Genomic DNA, 15126 nt, shown 5'->3' on the forward strand with positions numbered 1-15126 from the left:
ATGGCCACAGTGTGAACACAGACGAATCTGTTTAAAAAAAAGCTCGTTTAGCTTTTGTGCATCAGTTGGACTTTATGTTTCACGCTGCTCCAGAACAGACATTTTAGTTATGGTAAGCTGTCTCCTCTTCACTCCAGTTAACGCGTTGTCTGTCACGTTACCTCAAAGGCCGAAACATACATATATATACTATATGACTGTTCAAAGTTCATGAATATTTAAAAGGGTCATGAACTGCCTTTGTTTTTTATTTGTACTGTTCTCTGATGTCCACTTATAATGTTATCAAGATTTTTGCATCAAAAAAAAAAAAAATTTTGAAGTAATATGCTATTTCTGTACTGTTTTTGACCCCCCTCATCAGAAAGTTCAGTTTGAATAGGCGTGGCAGATTGTAAACTCGGAAGTTAATGTCCACTTTGCTATGATTGGCTAATAGCTGTCTGTTTGCCAGCCTACATCCTTCAGACAAAGTAGTAGTGATCACGTAATAAAAACAGTTACTCACCCTTGTGTGTTATAGTCCACACAGCATTCTTTTTTAGCTTAAAATCCTGTGTCGAATTGTGCCTTTGTTTGTAAAGTAATCCGCAGTAAAATGAAGTGAACAAAAGACCGAGTTCTTACTGACGCAGTCTGGAATCTCATTAAAAATAAAGTTGATCCACACTTTTGTAATGTTGGGATCAGAAGGAAGGCAATGCAAAGACTGTTTTCCACAGCTTGGCACTGCACAGCGTCTTGCTGTCTTCAGAGCATCTTTATCGCTTGATTTCTGCATAGACCTGCGTTCGCCTGAGCATGCAAAATGTCTTCCTCTATGAATTAACTAGAACACAGTCCATTTCTACTCTGCTTTTCCTTGGGACAAGAGTGGGCTATCCTTCTCACATTCCTGGGGGGTCATAAAACCAGTGATATCATGATTAGTTGTCATGGTGACCAGAGGGCCTGGTGTTCAGCAGACATCCTGGCATCCAGTTTATTGAGTGAGGGGACTGTGACGATTTGTTAACCTAATGAATAATTGATTTGTTAAATCAAATTAAAATTAGTGTGTCAGATTGGTCGAGACGCTACAATGTTAATCTACTCATCTTAGAGAAATGTTACACTGAAAACCACATTATAATCTAAAAGTACCCCCTAGATCCAGATGAAGTCTGTTGAGGCACACATCCTCTGTTTGGGAATCACTGTTCTGTGGTGTAGATGGGTTCACGCAACATTGACTTTGTAAGGAGTGCTGACAAACACTTCCTAAGGTTTCTGTTCTAGCTGTCATTAAGGGGTTGTGTATGTTTCCTTGCTGTGTTCTTATCATGATGAATTGAAGGCTGTGTTGGCTGTGGAACAGCATTCCTCCACTCCACCCCTTTAAACTGTGAGCCAGACAAAGGATCACTAAAAACAAAAGTCCATGTCCTTACATCCAATTGGTGGTTGCAAAGGAGAGAGAGACATAGCCTGACTAAAAGAGCAGGTATCACATTTTCTGGTACTATGATGTGAAATGTCTTTAATTAGACTAAATAACTAACATTTACCAAACCACTAGGGACTAGTCTAGTTTTTAATCACTATGGTGCTCTTTACCCAGCACCACACCCAATTAATGATCTTGAATATGTGACTAAAAAACAGACGATCATCATTTGTTTTATTGAAAGGATGTTTGAGCCTTATTGAAAGGGTTGGGAAACATTTGGGGATACACGGTAACTTTAAATGTTTATCTTCTTTTGTGTTGCATCAAAGAAAAAAATGCAACGGAGTGACAAGACAGTGAGTAAATAACAGAATTTAAATTTCTTTGTGAATTATCCTTTTAAATGTGTTAGGAGAGGAACTGTGGGTGAAAATTAACATGTACAAAGCTTCTGTATTTACTAAATAATGTGTCATTCTCTATATGTTACATCCAGATGTCCACCTTCACATATGCCCCATTTATCACTGTTTGCGTAGTATAAGGATACATGGTAGATTATTTTTTAATCGTGTTATATAAAAGAGAGTATATGAAGTGCCGGGAAAGATTTAGATGTTATCAGATAAAGAATTGTAGATGGAAAAATTTTGTCACTTATCAATATGGATTGATCTAAATCAGAATGTGTGAGAGACAAAAATAAAACATGGGTCACTTCAATGTGTAGACCAAGAACCAATCACAAAAAATGGTCTTAGGCTGCACAAAGATGAAAGATCCAATTCATCAGTCTAAGATTAAACGACTCACACTGAGGCGAGGACAGTATTGAAACTTCTGAAAAACAAAGCGCTGAGGGTTGTGTGTGCTGGGAGGTGGGGGTGGATGGAGAGAATAGAGCATCTGTCACGCTCTGCTGCACATTGACTGCAGGGAGCTGTTTTGGGTGGGGGGTCACAATAAAGAAGAAGTGGAGAGTCAAAAGTCAGCATCTGTGTTTAGCATTTAGTTTAAGAGTGGTAAGGTCATCCAAAATGAGTAGAATGTGAAAACTATTAAAAATAATTATAGTAAGAATTGTTTAAAGGTGACATATCATGAAAATCTGACTTTTCCAGGTTTTAAGTGCTAATCAGGTACCCGGTGCATCTACCAACCAAGGAAACGTGAAAAAGATTAACCCAGTAACTTTGTTTTGGTAAGTCTTTTTCTGCAAGCGTCTGAGAAAAGGAGTGCGTCTGATTTTGCTCCCTTGGTGACGTGGCAAAGGGATCTCATTATAATATTACCGCCCCTTAATCTGTAAGTTTACACCCACGGCGCCGTTATTGTGTTTTCGCAATCGACAATGGTGTACCAGTTTTAATGCCATGGCGAACATTTGAGCAAAACATACTAACTGTTCTGCTTTTGGCTGCACAGATGAGCACAGAACACTGTTTAGAGTCCCAGCCTCAGAGGAGACAAGAGAGCAGTGGATTTATTGATTTATTTACTGTATATTGCTGCTGTCACACAGATCTAAAATAAACATGCAATTTATTTCCGAGCTGTTTACCTTCACAGACATAACCAACTGTTTTTTGTAGCTCATGTGTGTTTTTAATGTAAACTTGTGTGTGAATGAGAACTTAGTTTAGTACTCACATGCTGTGACAGCCGCTTTCTGTCCATGCTTCGGATGTGTGCACTCAGAAAACCGTATATCAGAAGTTTAAACTCATATGGTTTAAAACTCATGATTTCAACTCGATAAACATGATAATCAGAACCAAAACAGATGTTTTTAGCAGGTACAAGCTGTAATGGCACAGCTCTATTCTGGAAAAGAGGGCGGGGAGCAGCAGCTCATTTGCATTTAAAGAGACAGGCACGAAAAACAGCTGTTTTCTGCTTCCACTCAAAATAGGCATTTTCAAAATGATTTAATAAATTATCTGTGGAGTATTTTGAGCTGAAATTTCACAGACACATCCTGGAGACAACAGAGACTTATATCACATATAGTAAAAAGGGGCGTAATATGTCTCCTTTAAGGGTGTATAAAATATTTGGTTAAAGGGTTTGCCACTAGAGGGCAACACACAAATAATACTACTGTATTATAACTGTGTATAAAATTGTACTTCAATTAAGGATTGGTATTAAAAATATAAAAAGAGAAGAAAAAGAACACAAAATCACCTTGACCTTTTCCTTGAAAGATCAAGTGATTAAAGAGCTTATACAGAGATACATCTGCACAGCCGTAAGGTTGTGATTTCTGTTGGGAGTTAAAGACCATGATACGTGAATGTCATCCTGGACAGGGTACAAGGTGACCTGACGGCACCAGCTGTGCATTTGGCCCTTATGGAAGTACAGTGCTAAAGCATAGTCAAGCATAAATACTGTTTACTGTAAAGCCTGTAAAAGCCGGAAGCAGATTGTGGAATAATGAAACCACTGTGTATGTGAATAAGACTGCAAACATTACTATTTTTTAAATATATAAACAAAATATGTAAATTTTTTTAGTAAAGTTAATAAAAAAAAACAAAGGCTTTTACATTGTTACAAAAAAAAATTATTTTCAAACAAATGCTGTTCTTTTGAAATTTCTATTCATTAAAGAAATCTGAAAATTCTGTCATGGTTTCCACAAAAAGAATAATGGCTGCTGAAAATCCAGCTTTGCCATCACAGGAATAAATTACATTTGAAAATGCATTAATATAAAGACCAGTTATTTTAAACTGTAGTAATATAATTGACAACAACTTTACAGTCCTTTTATAGGCAAGGTCTCAGTTTTTATGCCAAATACACACACAAAGAGAGCAAATGGTGTATTGGTACAATAGTTTTTATTTTGTGTATTTTTTCCTTGAGGTAGACATTTTGACATGTAAAACACAATTGCGTACTCTGAACATACAGCATTGTAACAGTGAGGTAGATCATATTGTACATGTATTAAGTCATATGATTTTGTCCAGTATATTGCATTTGTAAGTGTAAAAGTAACATAAAATTTAAATGTAAATATTAACTAGACTGTCGTTTTCATTTTGGTTTGTACATTTCAGTGTATGTCCCTCTTGCCTCACCATAACAAAAGCTCTCTATTCTTTCACAAGCCTCATTTAAAACAGAGAAGGGTCAGAGGGTCAGAGGAAAACACATCCAGTGATCAACTCAGGGGGCTGGGACAGCTCTGTGGGTTTCCATAGTAAACTTCACAATCGGTGAATAGTAGAAAAGACTGCGAAGAACCTTTTAGCCTTTTTGCAGTAGCCCTGTGGAAGCCAGATATATTATGTGCCCTGTAAAAATATGCTTTGCATTTTTATCATTGAAATACTGTAAGGTTACAAATACATTTTTTATTATTTTAATGAAAGACATGGCAAAGAAACTACACTAACTAGACAATAAAAGACAAAAACATCTGTCAAACTCAAAAACTGTATAAGATAAACATTAAGTATGGCTTCGTTCACAATTCCTGAGGGAAATCAACTTTACATTCAAAGTTTATAGAGGAACCTTACCTTATATTCCTAAAAGTTTTTATCTGCTCTGACTTACAATAGTCTTCATTTTTGTGTATTGATTACATATGCTATTGGTGTGCAAAAATCTTTCCACCATAGCTCATAAACACAGATACCTGAAAGAAAGAAAGAAAAATTATTACTCCACCTTGCACTTTCTTAAAATAAACATTTCACCATCTTAAAATTTCACATACCAACACTAACCACACAAACCAATAGGAACAAACAGTAAATATGACATTATGATGTTTAAATACAAAATGCATGTACAACCAAAATGATTTTTCTCCTCTCATTCTCTTTAACATGCAAACTTTAGCATCACATGCAAAAGCTATTAACTTGGATTTAAACAGCTCATGGGAGGCAGAGATGAAGACTGATTTTAAAATATAAACTGATAAATACAGTCATGGTATTTCACATGCATTAAGAAACATACCAGTCCCTCTCCTTCAATCTTCATTGCATTGTAGCAGTTATAAGTAAATTCCAAGCTTTACGCTGCCATGCCCCTCACACTCTTTTTTGTCTCTTGCCTCTTCTTTTTTTCTTCTATCCAACTCTGCACTACCTCCCTCTGTCCCTGTGACAACAGCCCACATGCACAGCCCCTCCCCCACCCAAATCCTCCCCTCCCCCTGCCCTCCCTTTTTGCTGAAAGAATTTAAGCAGAAAGAAAAAGAGAGAGCTTGAGGATATTTTACTGTTAAATAACAGGGTTTAGTAACGGTTTCATGCACACAATTGGCATTTGTATCAGTCTAGTGCAATGGCATATATAAAAATGGTTTATATCTGTGTTTCTGTTGCTTATTTGGGGGCAATGTTTATGGAGATAAAAATGATCTGGATATCAAAATATAATTTCTATCAAGTAAACTGCGGAGGGTGCTGTTGACTGTAATACTACTGCTGGAGTGTTGAAGATCCCTGGAATGCGAAGAGGAATTATTCCACATAAATGAGCACTGGAGAAGCTTTCCCTTCCCCTCATCCAAATATAATAAATTATCTGTGGAGACGTTTGAGTTGAAACTTCACAGACACATTCTGGGGACACCAGAGACTTATATTATATATTGTAAAAAGGGGCATAATATGTCTCTCATTTAAATTAAAGGGATATTACTCTTAATTACCATGAAATTTTCAGCTGTAGAAATGTTTTTGCAAACTCATATCAGAAAAGCTCATATTATGGAAGTTTTGGTGTTTTTGTGGAACATTAATTACCCTAAAACCCAAAGCAGAGAAATAGGATGTCATTCATGTCATTTCCTTCACTGGACCGCTTGAAAAAAAAAGCTTCTTTGTTAAATTAATTAAACAAATGATTCCATATATACTTTCATTTTTTTAAACATTGCTGCTCTGTATTTCAGTATGTCAAATTTATAGCAATATTAGGTTGTGTAGCATTGTTCCTGTCCAGGAGAAAAGTTTGTTCCAATACACTCACATTTTCCCCAATTTCCCTATTGCCTTTGACAGGTGATCAGTCACATGACAAATGTTCCTGTAGCAAAAATGGCAGCCTCCAGGTTGCATCCTTACAGTGGATCATGCACTAGCTAACAACTGCCATTGAGATGAATGGGAATGCTACAGCTTTACTTCAGGTATTTTAGACTTATTTGATAATATACCATCAGCCATCAAAATATATCAATTAACAGCCTATATTTTCAGTAATTCACCAGATATCAGTTTAATGTGTCCCAAAAAATCTCATAGTTTAAACACATTCATTGTTGTTGCTTTAAAATAGCTTCTACGTTCTGAATGTTTTAGTGTGTCAGAATGTTACAAAAAAATGTGGTTTGTTAAAAAATGATTAGCCCCAATGTAAATGACTATTGTTTGTGATATTATATTTCACAATACCTTGCTTTGTGAAGCCAAAATTTTATTTTTATTTAGGGACTGTCATCAAAGCATTATCTTGTTTATTAGAATTAGAAATTGCACTTTTGTAGCAATTTACATGATCTGAATCTGGTTTGGAGAACTCAAAATCAATCCACCTAAGCTTTGCTGCTAATCTGTTTAGTTGGGGGCTTACAGTGCCCAAGCAATGGATCTTCAGCAAGCTAATTAGCTGTCATGGCATTAGCTCATTGTGCAGAAGTCAAGTAAACAAATCCCAGCCACTTTTCCAGATTTATCTATGCTTCATCTTCTTAGGAACATTAGCACATAGCATGATATCATGTACTAATACGGTTTCATTTCTTATTGATAAAATTAAATGTTTGATAGACTAGAATTCATATGGATTTGTAGTAATATGCTTTTATTGGCGAGGAACCAGATGGTCCTTCACAGCTCTTCAAACGGCTAACATTAAATACTGTAACAAGCTTGTGTATCTTGTAAGTAGAGATTAAAAGCATTTGCAAGCAAAACATTTGTACCTATCATTTCAGTTTAATCAAATGTCTGCTTTTTGTATCCTGTCTGTTCGTCCAGCAGCTGACGTATTTCATATTTAAAACATTAAAATCAAATATTAAATTGATCACTCCTCTAAAGCAAACTGTAAGTAATTTACAGTAAAGTAAGTAAAGTACTTTAAAACCTCTAAAGTAATTGTACTCCTAAATATAGGAATGAAGTTGTGCCTTAAAAAAAACAATCACCTAGTTTATTTTAAAATGTGTGTACAATAATTTTGTCCTGCCTGAAGACCGAATAATGAGCAGTAGCTATGAAACTTTGCTTTTATTGACTTTTTGTGTGAAATACACCATCCTATGACCCTCTTATGCTCACTAAGAGTTAACTCTAGTGGACAAAACATGCAATTTAAAAGAGGAAACCATTAAAAAATGTTTGATGTCTGTTCATGTTTGCTTGATTCCAAATTTTACCTAGAAAGCATGTTTTTATTTCATTATTGCTTTGAGAAGTTCACATTTCTCTTCACATTTCATTGTAATAGTTAAACTGACTGTATAATTTGTGCAGTGACATGGAATTATGTATTATAAAGACTCAATACACAACTGATGTTCTAAAAGCTGCCTTTGTTGTTCTGTAACTTGAACATCTGTGTAAAGTCAGAGTGTAGGGTGGAACAGGCTTTGTTGACAGAAAGCAATTACCCTGTAAATGACATCATACTGAAATTGTTGTGTGCTATAAATTGTAGTCTAGTCAAAGGAGAAAGGGGACTTTTAAATGGCAAAGATTCACCACAGGTTTCCATGTGCATGCTATCTAAAATGTTAAGTTTGTTTTGTGGTCTGCTCTTCAAGATCGCTGCCTGTAATATTACTCTCGGCCATCAAGTGCATCCTGGAGCCTAAACAACAAAAAGAAAGTAGACTCAGTAAATATATATGAAACACTGTAAAATTCAACAACTAAAGTTATATTTGATCTCTTACTTGAAGTCTCCCCCATCTAGAAGTTTCTTGTAAGTGTTGATCTCCGCTTCTAGTTTCATCTTCATATTAAGCAGGGCTTCATATTCCTGACCCTGCTCTGTGATCTTTGACCTCAGCTGTGCCAGCTCAGCTTCAAACTGCAGTATGATGGTGTTGTACTTCTCCACCTCTGCGTTTGAACGTAGCTCTGTGTTCCGCAGTGTGTCCTCAAGCGATGCTTTCTATAAAGACAGTAAAATCATAAACTTCGAATTTTATTAAAAATGCAACAATCTAACACTTTCATAAAATGGTGTGCATGTGTACGTTACCAGGCTTTGTTGGGATGCAAGCTCTATTTCTAGCGTATGAATCTGCCGCCGTAGGTCATTCATCTCCATCTGTGCACCTTGTAATGCTTCTGTGTTCTGAGCCACCTGCACCTGAACTTCTGACATCTGAGGAGAAAGAGTTGGTTAGATTTGCTTGGAGGAGTTCAATAAAAGCAAAATTATTGTTATGTGGTGGTCAGCAGTTCTGTACCTGGGATTCGTGCCACATTTTGAGGTCCTCTGCATTTTTAAGTGCAAGTTTTTCATAGTTAGCCCTCATGTCTTCCATTACTTGAGACAGATCCTGCCCCTTCGGTGCATCAACGTCCACCTGAACACCTGATTGGGCAATCTGGTTTCGCAGCTCCCCAACTTCCTGTCAAAGTTGAACAGAAAGAAAATCTGAGACATTTACAGTATGAAATTATACCTTTCAGTAATATGGTGACTTTTCCTGCATTTTGAAGTTGTGAGCATGTTGTGGAAGTAAAAACTCACTGTGATTAATTTAAAGGCCTTATCAAAATTGATATTTTAGTTTATGTCTGCTATAAATCCATCTATATGCTAGCATACACTGACAATTTTTTCCAAATTTCTACTTCAATAAGATAACATTAACACAAGAAAGAAAACTGTGCTCATCAAACAATATCATGGAGTCCATAAGCTTATTCAGAGATTTGAGAATCTCATTCTGTGTGTGAATCTCATGCAACTAGTGTTAAGTGGCTCTTATGCAATGGTTGTTTACATTTTCATGGTTTCTCTTGAGGAAAACAAGCTCTTCTTTCAAGGACTCAATTTCACCCTCCACATTCAGGCGACCAACGTTGGTGTCATCAATGACCTTCTTCAGACCTGCAATGTCTCCTTCCACGGACTGCCTGATGGCCATCTCATTCTCAAACCTATAATAACACACACAAAACAGTCTTTCACGTAATGCACTAAAATGTTTCTGTGTGCATGTCAACAGTCCTCCATCAACCATCTGTCAGACTAAAGATTTATGTCTATTTTGTGATTCTAAAAATGGGCACATTTTCAGAAGCATGTTCTTCGATACCAAGTTACAAGATGTATTTTTAAGTTATGTGGTGCAATAATGAATACTGACTTGACTCTGAAGTCATCTGCAGCCAGACGAGCGTTGTCAATCTGCAGAACAAGACGAGCATTGTCCAAAGTGGCATCAAACACCTACAGGCAAAACAAAGCACATATTTCACCAAACAAAACCTGTTTTTGACATCCATTCAGCTTTTGTTCCCCTTTAGTAACTCTACAAAAGATACGATTTGTCAGATGGTTTTAATTACAGCATTCTTGGAATGAGGTTCAGACGTATGTTCTTATCTAATCAACTAATTACCTAGAATCAGATTTTGAATTATACTTTGTATTAACTTATGAAATGGTCTGACTGAGCAAGACTATAAAATATGAGACAAAAGAGATGTTTTTTTATTTTGACAGGCTATTTTTGGATTATTGCTATATTTGATGTACTGTATGAGAGAGAATATGTGTATATCTGTAAATATACTGTATTATATAAGTGTGTAGTGCAGAACATTTGAATGGAAGTAATGATCAAATAATACTCATACTAAATTTGTCTGTGTGCCACATCCTGCACTTAAAGATTATCATGTGCTTCTGCTTATCAGACCTGGCTGTCTGAAATTGTCCGAAATAAAAAAATGTTAGCATTCTTTTTTAGTTTAGAACATTTTTCTATTAGCTTAGTTTTGTACTTTGCAGTTTTACAACTGGAATTAAAGCAAAGATTAGACATTTTGGAACAATAAATGACTCAACCACATCTGCTATAAATGATGGAGTTCTTCTTTTGCATTCTTGTTGTGTGCGAGAGAGTGCCATTGTGGCTGTGTGGGTGCATTTGCACGTGTGTGCGATTGCTTATCCCACATCTGTTTTGCATTATGATTCTAGTCAGAGACTCTGTAGGGAGTTTCAGCTGGCTGTAGTCGGTCAAACATTCTTCTAATGCTTTAGAACTGATTGTGAATGGTCTGTTTGTGTTGACCGTTGTCATGGTTGCACAGATTTTAAAACCAAATGTGGAGGGTTTTGAGGAATTCCCTCAGTCATAATCATAATACATATAGAGAAAAGCAGAAGCACAAAAGAAAGAGGAGAGAGAGAGAACAGGGCGTGTGCCACATCATGCATTTTTATTGCATTGAACGGTTCTCATGAACACTACAAAAACTTTTTTTTTAATATGCTTAAGGCATTATTAAGACCTAAAAAGGCTCAGGTTTGAGCGACGAAGCAGCAAAAAAAAAAATTTTTTGTAAAGTTTAAGTAAACATAGTTTTCATGAGTTTAACATCCAGAACACAAACTGGAAAAAAAGGGTTAACCTAAAAAAATTGCTTTGGGAAAAATGGATTTTATTCAAGTTTATGCAATATAATATAATATAATTTATTATATTATAAACTTTTCTGTTGAAATTAATACATAAAATTGCTCTTTTCTATTTGTGTGAAACTTTAATTCTAGGTTTTGCTTCTTCATTTCAGTTTGATTACTGTAATTCAAAACATCTGGTATCTTCTCCTCCTAACATAAATAACTGGCTACTCTTGCAATCTTTCAAATGCTTCCTTTTGCATATTGAACCCCCACCAAAAGGAAAACACACACTTAGACAAAGCATTTAAACCCAACAATGTCTCTCACCTTCCTCCTCAGGTCATCCAGGATTGCGTTGTACTTGCTGTAGTCGCGTGTTTCTGGTCCACCTTTCTCTAGGGCCTCTCTGATCTGCATCTCCAGTTTGCTGTTCTCCTGCTCCAGCCGGCGCACCGTTTCCAGGTAAGTGGCCAAACGGTCGTTCAAATTCTGCATCTGGCCTTTCTCGTTGCCCAGGATGGACCCTGTAGAGGCAACGCTTGCGAGGGACCCCGCTGCACCAGCACCCATGCCGGCTGAGCTCACCTTGAAGGCTGTGAAGGAAGAAATGCCCCCACTTCTAGGAGCAGAACGGAGAGACATGGAAGAGCCAGATGAGATCCTGGTGCCATGTCCACCTGCCCCGCCATACGTGCTAGCAGCACGGTGTACCGGCACAGAGCGGGTAAAGGAGATGTGAGAGGCCTGAGGTGCATAGAAGCTCATGGTGGTGGAGGAAGGAAGTACTGACTGCACGAGAGAATGAGTGTATGCTGAGGGACGTCAGCTGTTGAGAGCTATGGGAAGAGAACTGTGCGGCTTTTATACCCCCTCCAAACTCTTTCCGTTCCTCCTTTTCTCTCTCTGACTCACAGACACCCATGCACACTGACCAGCTAAGACCCTGCCCACATTGTCCATTTTTTCCCTAACTTTTTTTCAGTGATCTCTAACGCCCTTCCCACATCCTTTCTCCCCCCTTTTCTGCCTGAAAATCACCCCTCTGCCTCCCTCCATCTGAACCCAATCCTTGAGCTCATCTGGCCACATATACATACTGCAACGAGATACAGCCCTGAGCTCAGGCTCATTATGTGCTTTCAGTCCCACAGTGCTTTAGTGAAAGCTTAAATAACAATTCTAACTAAGAAGAACAGAGGCTGAGAAAGAAAACAATGGTTTATGATTCTGATCAAGCACCTTTGGGACAGGCTACACCTATGTATACATTTTACCAAGAACACGTGAACTAGATTAAAATTTTTATTTTTTTGACTTTAGATCCTTAATGATAGTTCAAGTACCACACTTTACTATTTTTTTAAATATCTTTATTTTCCACAAAAGAAATAAACTTTGGAGCATGATAATTAAAATTTTTGGCTGAACTATCCCTTTAAGGCATCTAAACGTTTATTCACTGGGATGTTTTTGCAAACTGCAGTACTACAAATAGTCTCACTTGTTTTTGGCCTTTTAAGGTCTTGCTCAGAATTATATAAATGTCCAAATATGTGAAAGAAAACATTGATAAAGACTCAACACTCAGAATAAATTGGGAGTTGTATAAATAAACAAGGTGATAAATGCAAAAGCTCAAGGTAATGTCTTAGTGTTTGGAGTTCAGTAAATGAGGAACATTGTGAACCTCTGCCTCTACCTGGTTTAAACTGTAGAAATTTTGGTAACAATTTTGCTGTCTAAGATCAAATTATCTTGATGGTTTCTCTTGTTGTAGCACAAAACTTGGAAAAACCTATGTAAATCCATAGTCTTGGCTGAGATGAGAATTGTACAGTCCAACATAAAGTATTGTTGATTTTGTGCAAGCTTTCACTGGGATCATATTGAACAGTCTGGCTTTATAAAAGACTATAAAAAACTTTATAGTGTGAACCCAGCTTTAATGTCACAGGTTTTGATATCTGAGAATGGCAAAAAACAAAACAAAAGCAATAATATATAGCTTATTGTTGCAATAAAGATGTTGCTTTGAAATACCTGCATGTGATCCAAAGAACAGGACACCCAGAGGCCTAACACACCCAGGAGGTAAAAGAAACCTGAGGAGTTTGCACAAAGGGTTTTTGAAAGCCGATCTTTTCTTTTTCTTTTTCTTTTTCTTTTTCTTTTTCTTTTTCTTTTCTTTTATTTCTTTTTCTTTTATTTCTTTTTCTTTTTCTTTTTCTTTTTCTTTTTCTTTTTCTTTTTCTTTTTCTTTCTTTCTTTCTTTCTTTCTTTCTTTCTTTCTTTCTTTCTTTCTTTCTTTCTTTCTTTTCTGAACATGCTTATCCAAACTTGATTTCAGTGTTCTCAGCAGTTTTTGTTGTATCCATAAAAAAAAAAAAGTTAGTGTTTGTAACTTGCTACAAACTTTCAACGTGCATCAAGGAACAATTCACGTTTCACTTTTTAAAAAATAAATGCTTGTATACACAGTTTAAAATACCTGTGATGTAACAGGCAGCAGGTTGCCTATTTAGAGACTGAATTAATTTCTCGTGGAACATTTCTCTGACTTGGAAGAGAATCTTTGCTAACTCTTGTCAGTGGTTATAGTGCTTTCACTGTGTCAAGAGTACAATCTGCAGTGTCTTTGTTTGAATGGGGTGTCCATAGATTCCAGAGAGCTCTGGTTACCGGATGAGTTATCTGTCTCATGATTTCCGGGAGCTCTGAATACAAATCACAGACTGCCCTGCAGGAAAAAAGTTCATGGTTTGATCAAGCCCCTCTTTTTTCTTCTCTCTTCATGCTTTAAGTCTCCAGCATGCTCTCCTGCTAGAGCTTTTGCTCTAGAAGCAGTAAAGTACATCTAGTATTCAAGACTACTTGTGTTTGTTTCAATCATACACATGGCCATGTGTGTGTGTTTCGTTGTACTAGTCTGTTTCTAAGCAATATTTTCATTTCCTTTCTTGTGGTTAGTCAAAACTGTGCTGTGCACATCAACAACAGTCATACTGAGATGCATCAATTAAATCAGGAGGATAGAAAGCTGATCACAAGAAATCCTGTTTACAGTCTCTTCTCACTTCATTATTGAATTTTTTCCAGTCAGTAGCCTAGTGGATGACACATGTCTGGATAAAGATCTGCCGTGTATTGGATAAGGTCTGCAGAGCACAGACAAGCCAACACATTAATGGTTTACAAATGAAGAGTCCAATGAAAAGTTGGCAGAGAGTGAGCAGACAGAGAGCAGGAAAACGAAGGGACAGTGAGTCACACTCCAGAATGAAGGAATTTGCACCACCCTGCCCCCTTTACCACGTGTGACCTCCCCCACTCCTAAATTTCTTTTATTTCTTTCTCTCTCACGCACAAACATGCATGATGTATCGCTTTATTTCTCAGTTACATGAATGCAGTGTTTTAAACTAGTAGGCTTGTTACTTAAATAATAGACTCAAATTTACCATCATTATATTTATGAAAATCTGACAGCATTTTTTAACAGACTCAAAAAGGGTGGATTTTTATTCGAGTTGCACCCATTTCCAGAAGAATCTAGATGAAATTGGCACGAAAGGCTGTAGAGAGAGCGAAATAAATGTCCTTGGCAACCACATTCAGCTCAACTTTTCATTACTCTTTTGTGTTTGTCTTTTTTTTTTATCATTTCCATACATTCGCCTTCTGTGATACCCTCTCATTATCTGCAACTCAAATACTCTCAGGAAAATAAGAATAAAATAGAATAATGGAAAGCACAATGAAAGGAAAAGCTGAATCTTTCAGTAAAGGGAAACTGGGATCGGATTTCTCTTTTCTCACTCCAGCATTGTTTGTATGCTAGCATGTGTTTTAGCTGTATGTACTCTGTTTTAAGGGATAACGTTTTTTGTGCTTTTTGATATTTCTTATTCAGCAGGGATGCATTAAATTGCTCAAATGTATAATATAAAAATGCTATTCTCTCACATTTTTTTTCAAAAAAAAGTTTCCACAAAAATAGTAAGCTGCACAGTTGTCTCCAACATTTATATAATAATAAGAGAATAACCAAACCAAATTAGCATATT

At 36.6% G+C, this 15126-nt stretch overlaps 1 protein-coding gene across 1 annotated transcript; it reads right to left on the bottom strand.

Moving 5' to 3' along the window:
• Positions 1-7819: 7819 nt before the first annotated feature.
• On the bottom strand, positions 7820-12137 carry krt18b (keratin 18b). The gene is made up of 7 exons (XM_016272010.1): positions 11390-12137; positions 9795-9877; positions 9429-9585; positions 8886-9050; positions 8675-8800; positions 8364-8584; positions 7820-8278 (listed from the first exon to the last, which is right to left on the bottom strand). The coding sequence occupies exons 1-7, from the start codon at positions 11825-11827 to the stop codon at positions 8248-8250; spliced, it is 1221 nt and encodes a 406-aa protein (XP_016127496.1). The 5' UTR covers positions 11828-12137; the 3' UTR covers positions 7820-8247.
• Between the last annotated feature and the right edge of the window lie 2989 nt (positions 12138-15126).

This window comes from Sinocyclocheilus grahami, unplaced genomic scaffold (assembly GCF_001515645.1).
Source record: "Sinocyclocheilus grahami isolate Dianchi unplaced genomic scaffold, SAMN03320097.WGS_v1.1 scaffold67.1, whole genome shotgun sequence".
Taxonomy (NCBI): domain Eukaryota; kingdom Metazoa; phylum Chordata; class Actinopteri; order Cypriniformes; family Cyprinidae; genus Sinocyclocheilus; species Sinocyclocheilus grahami.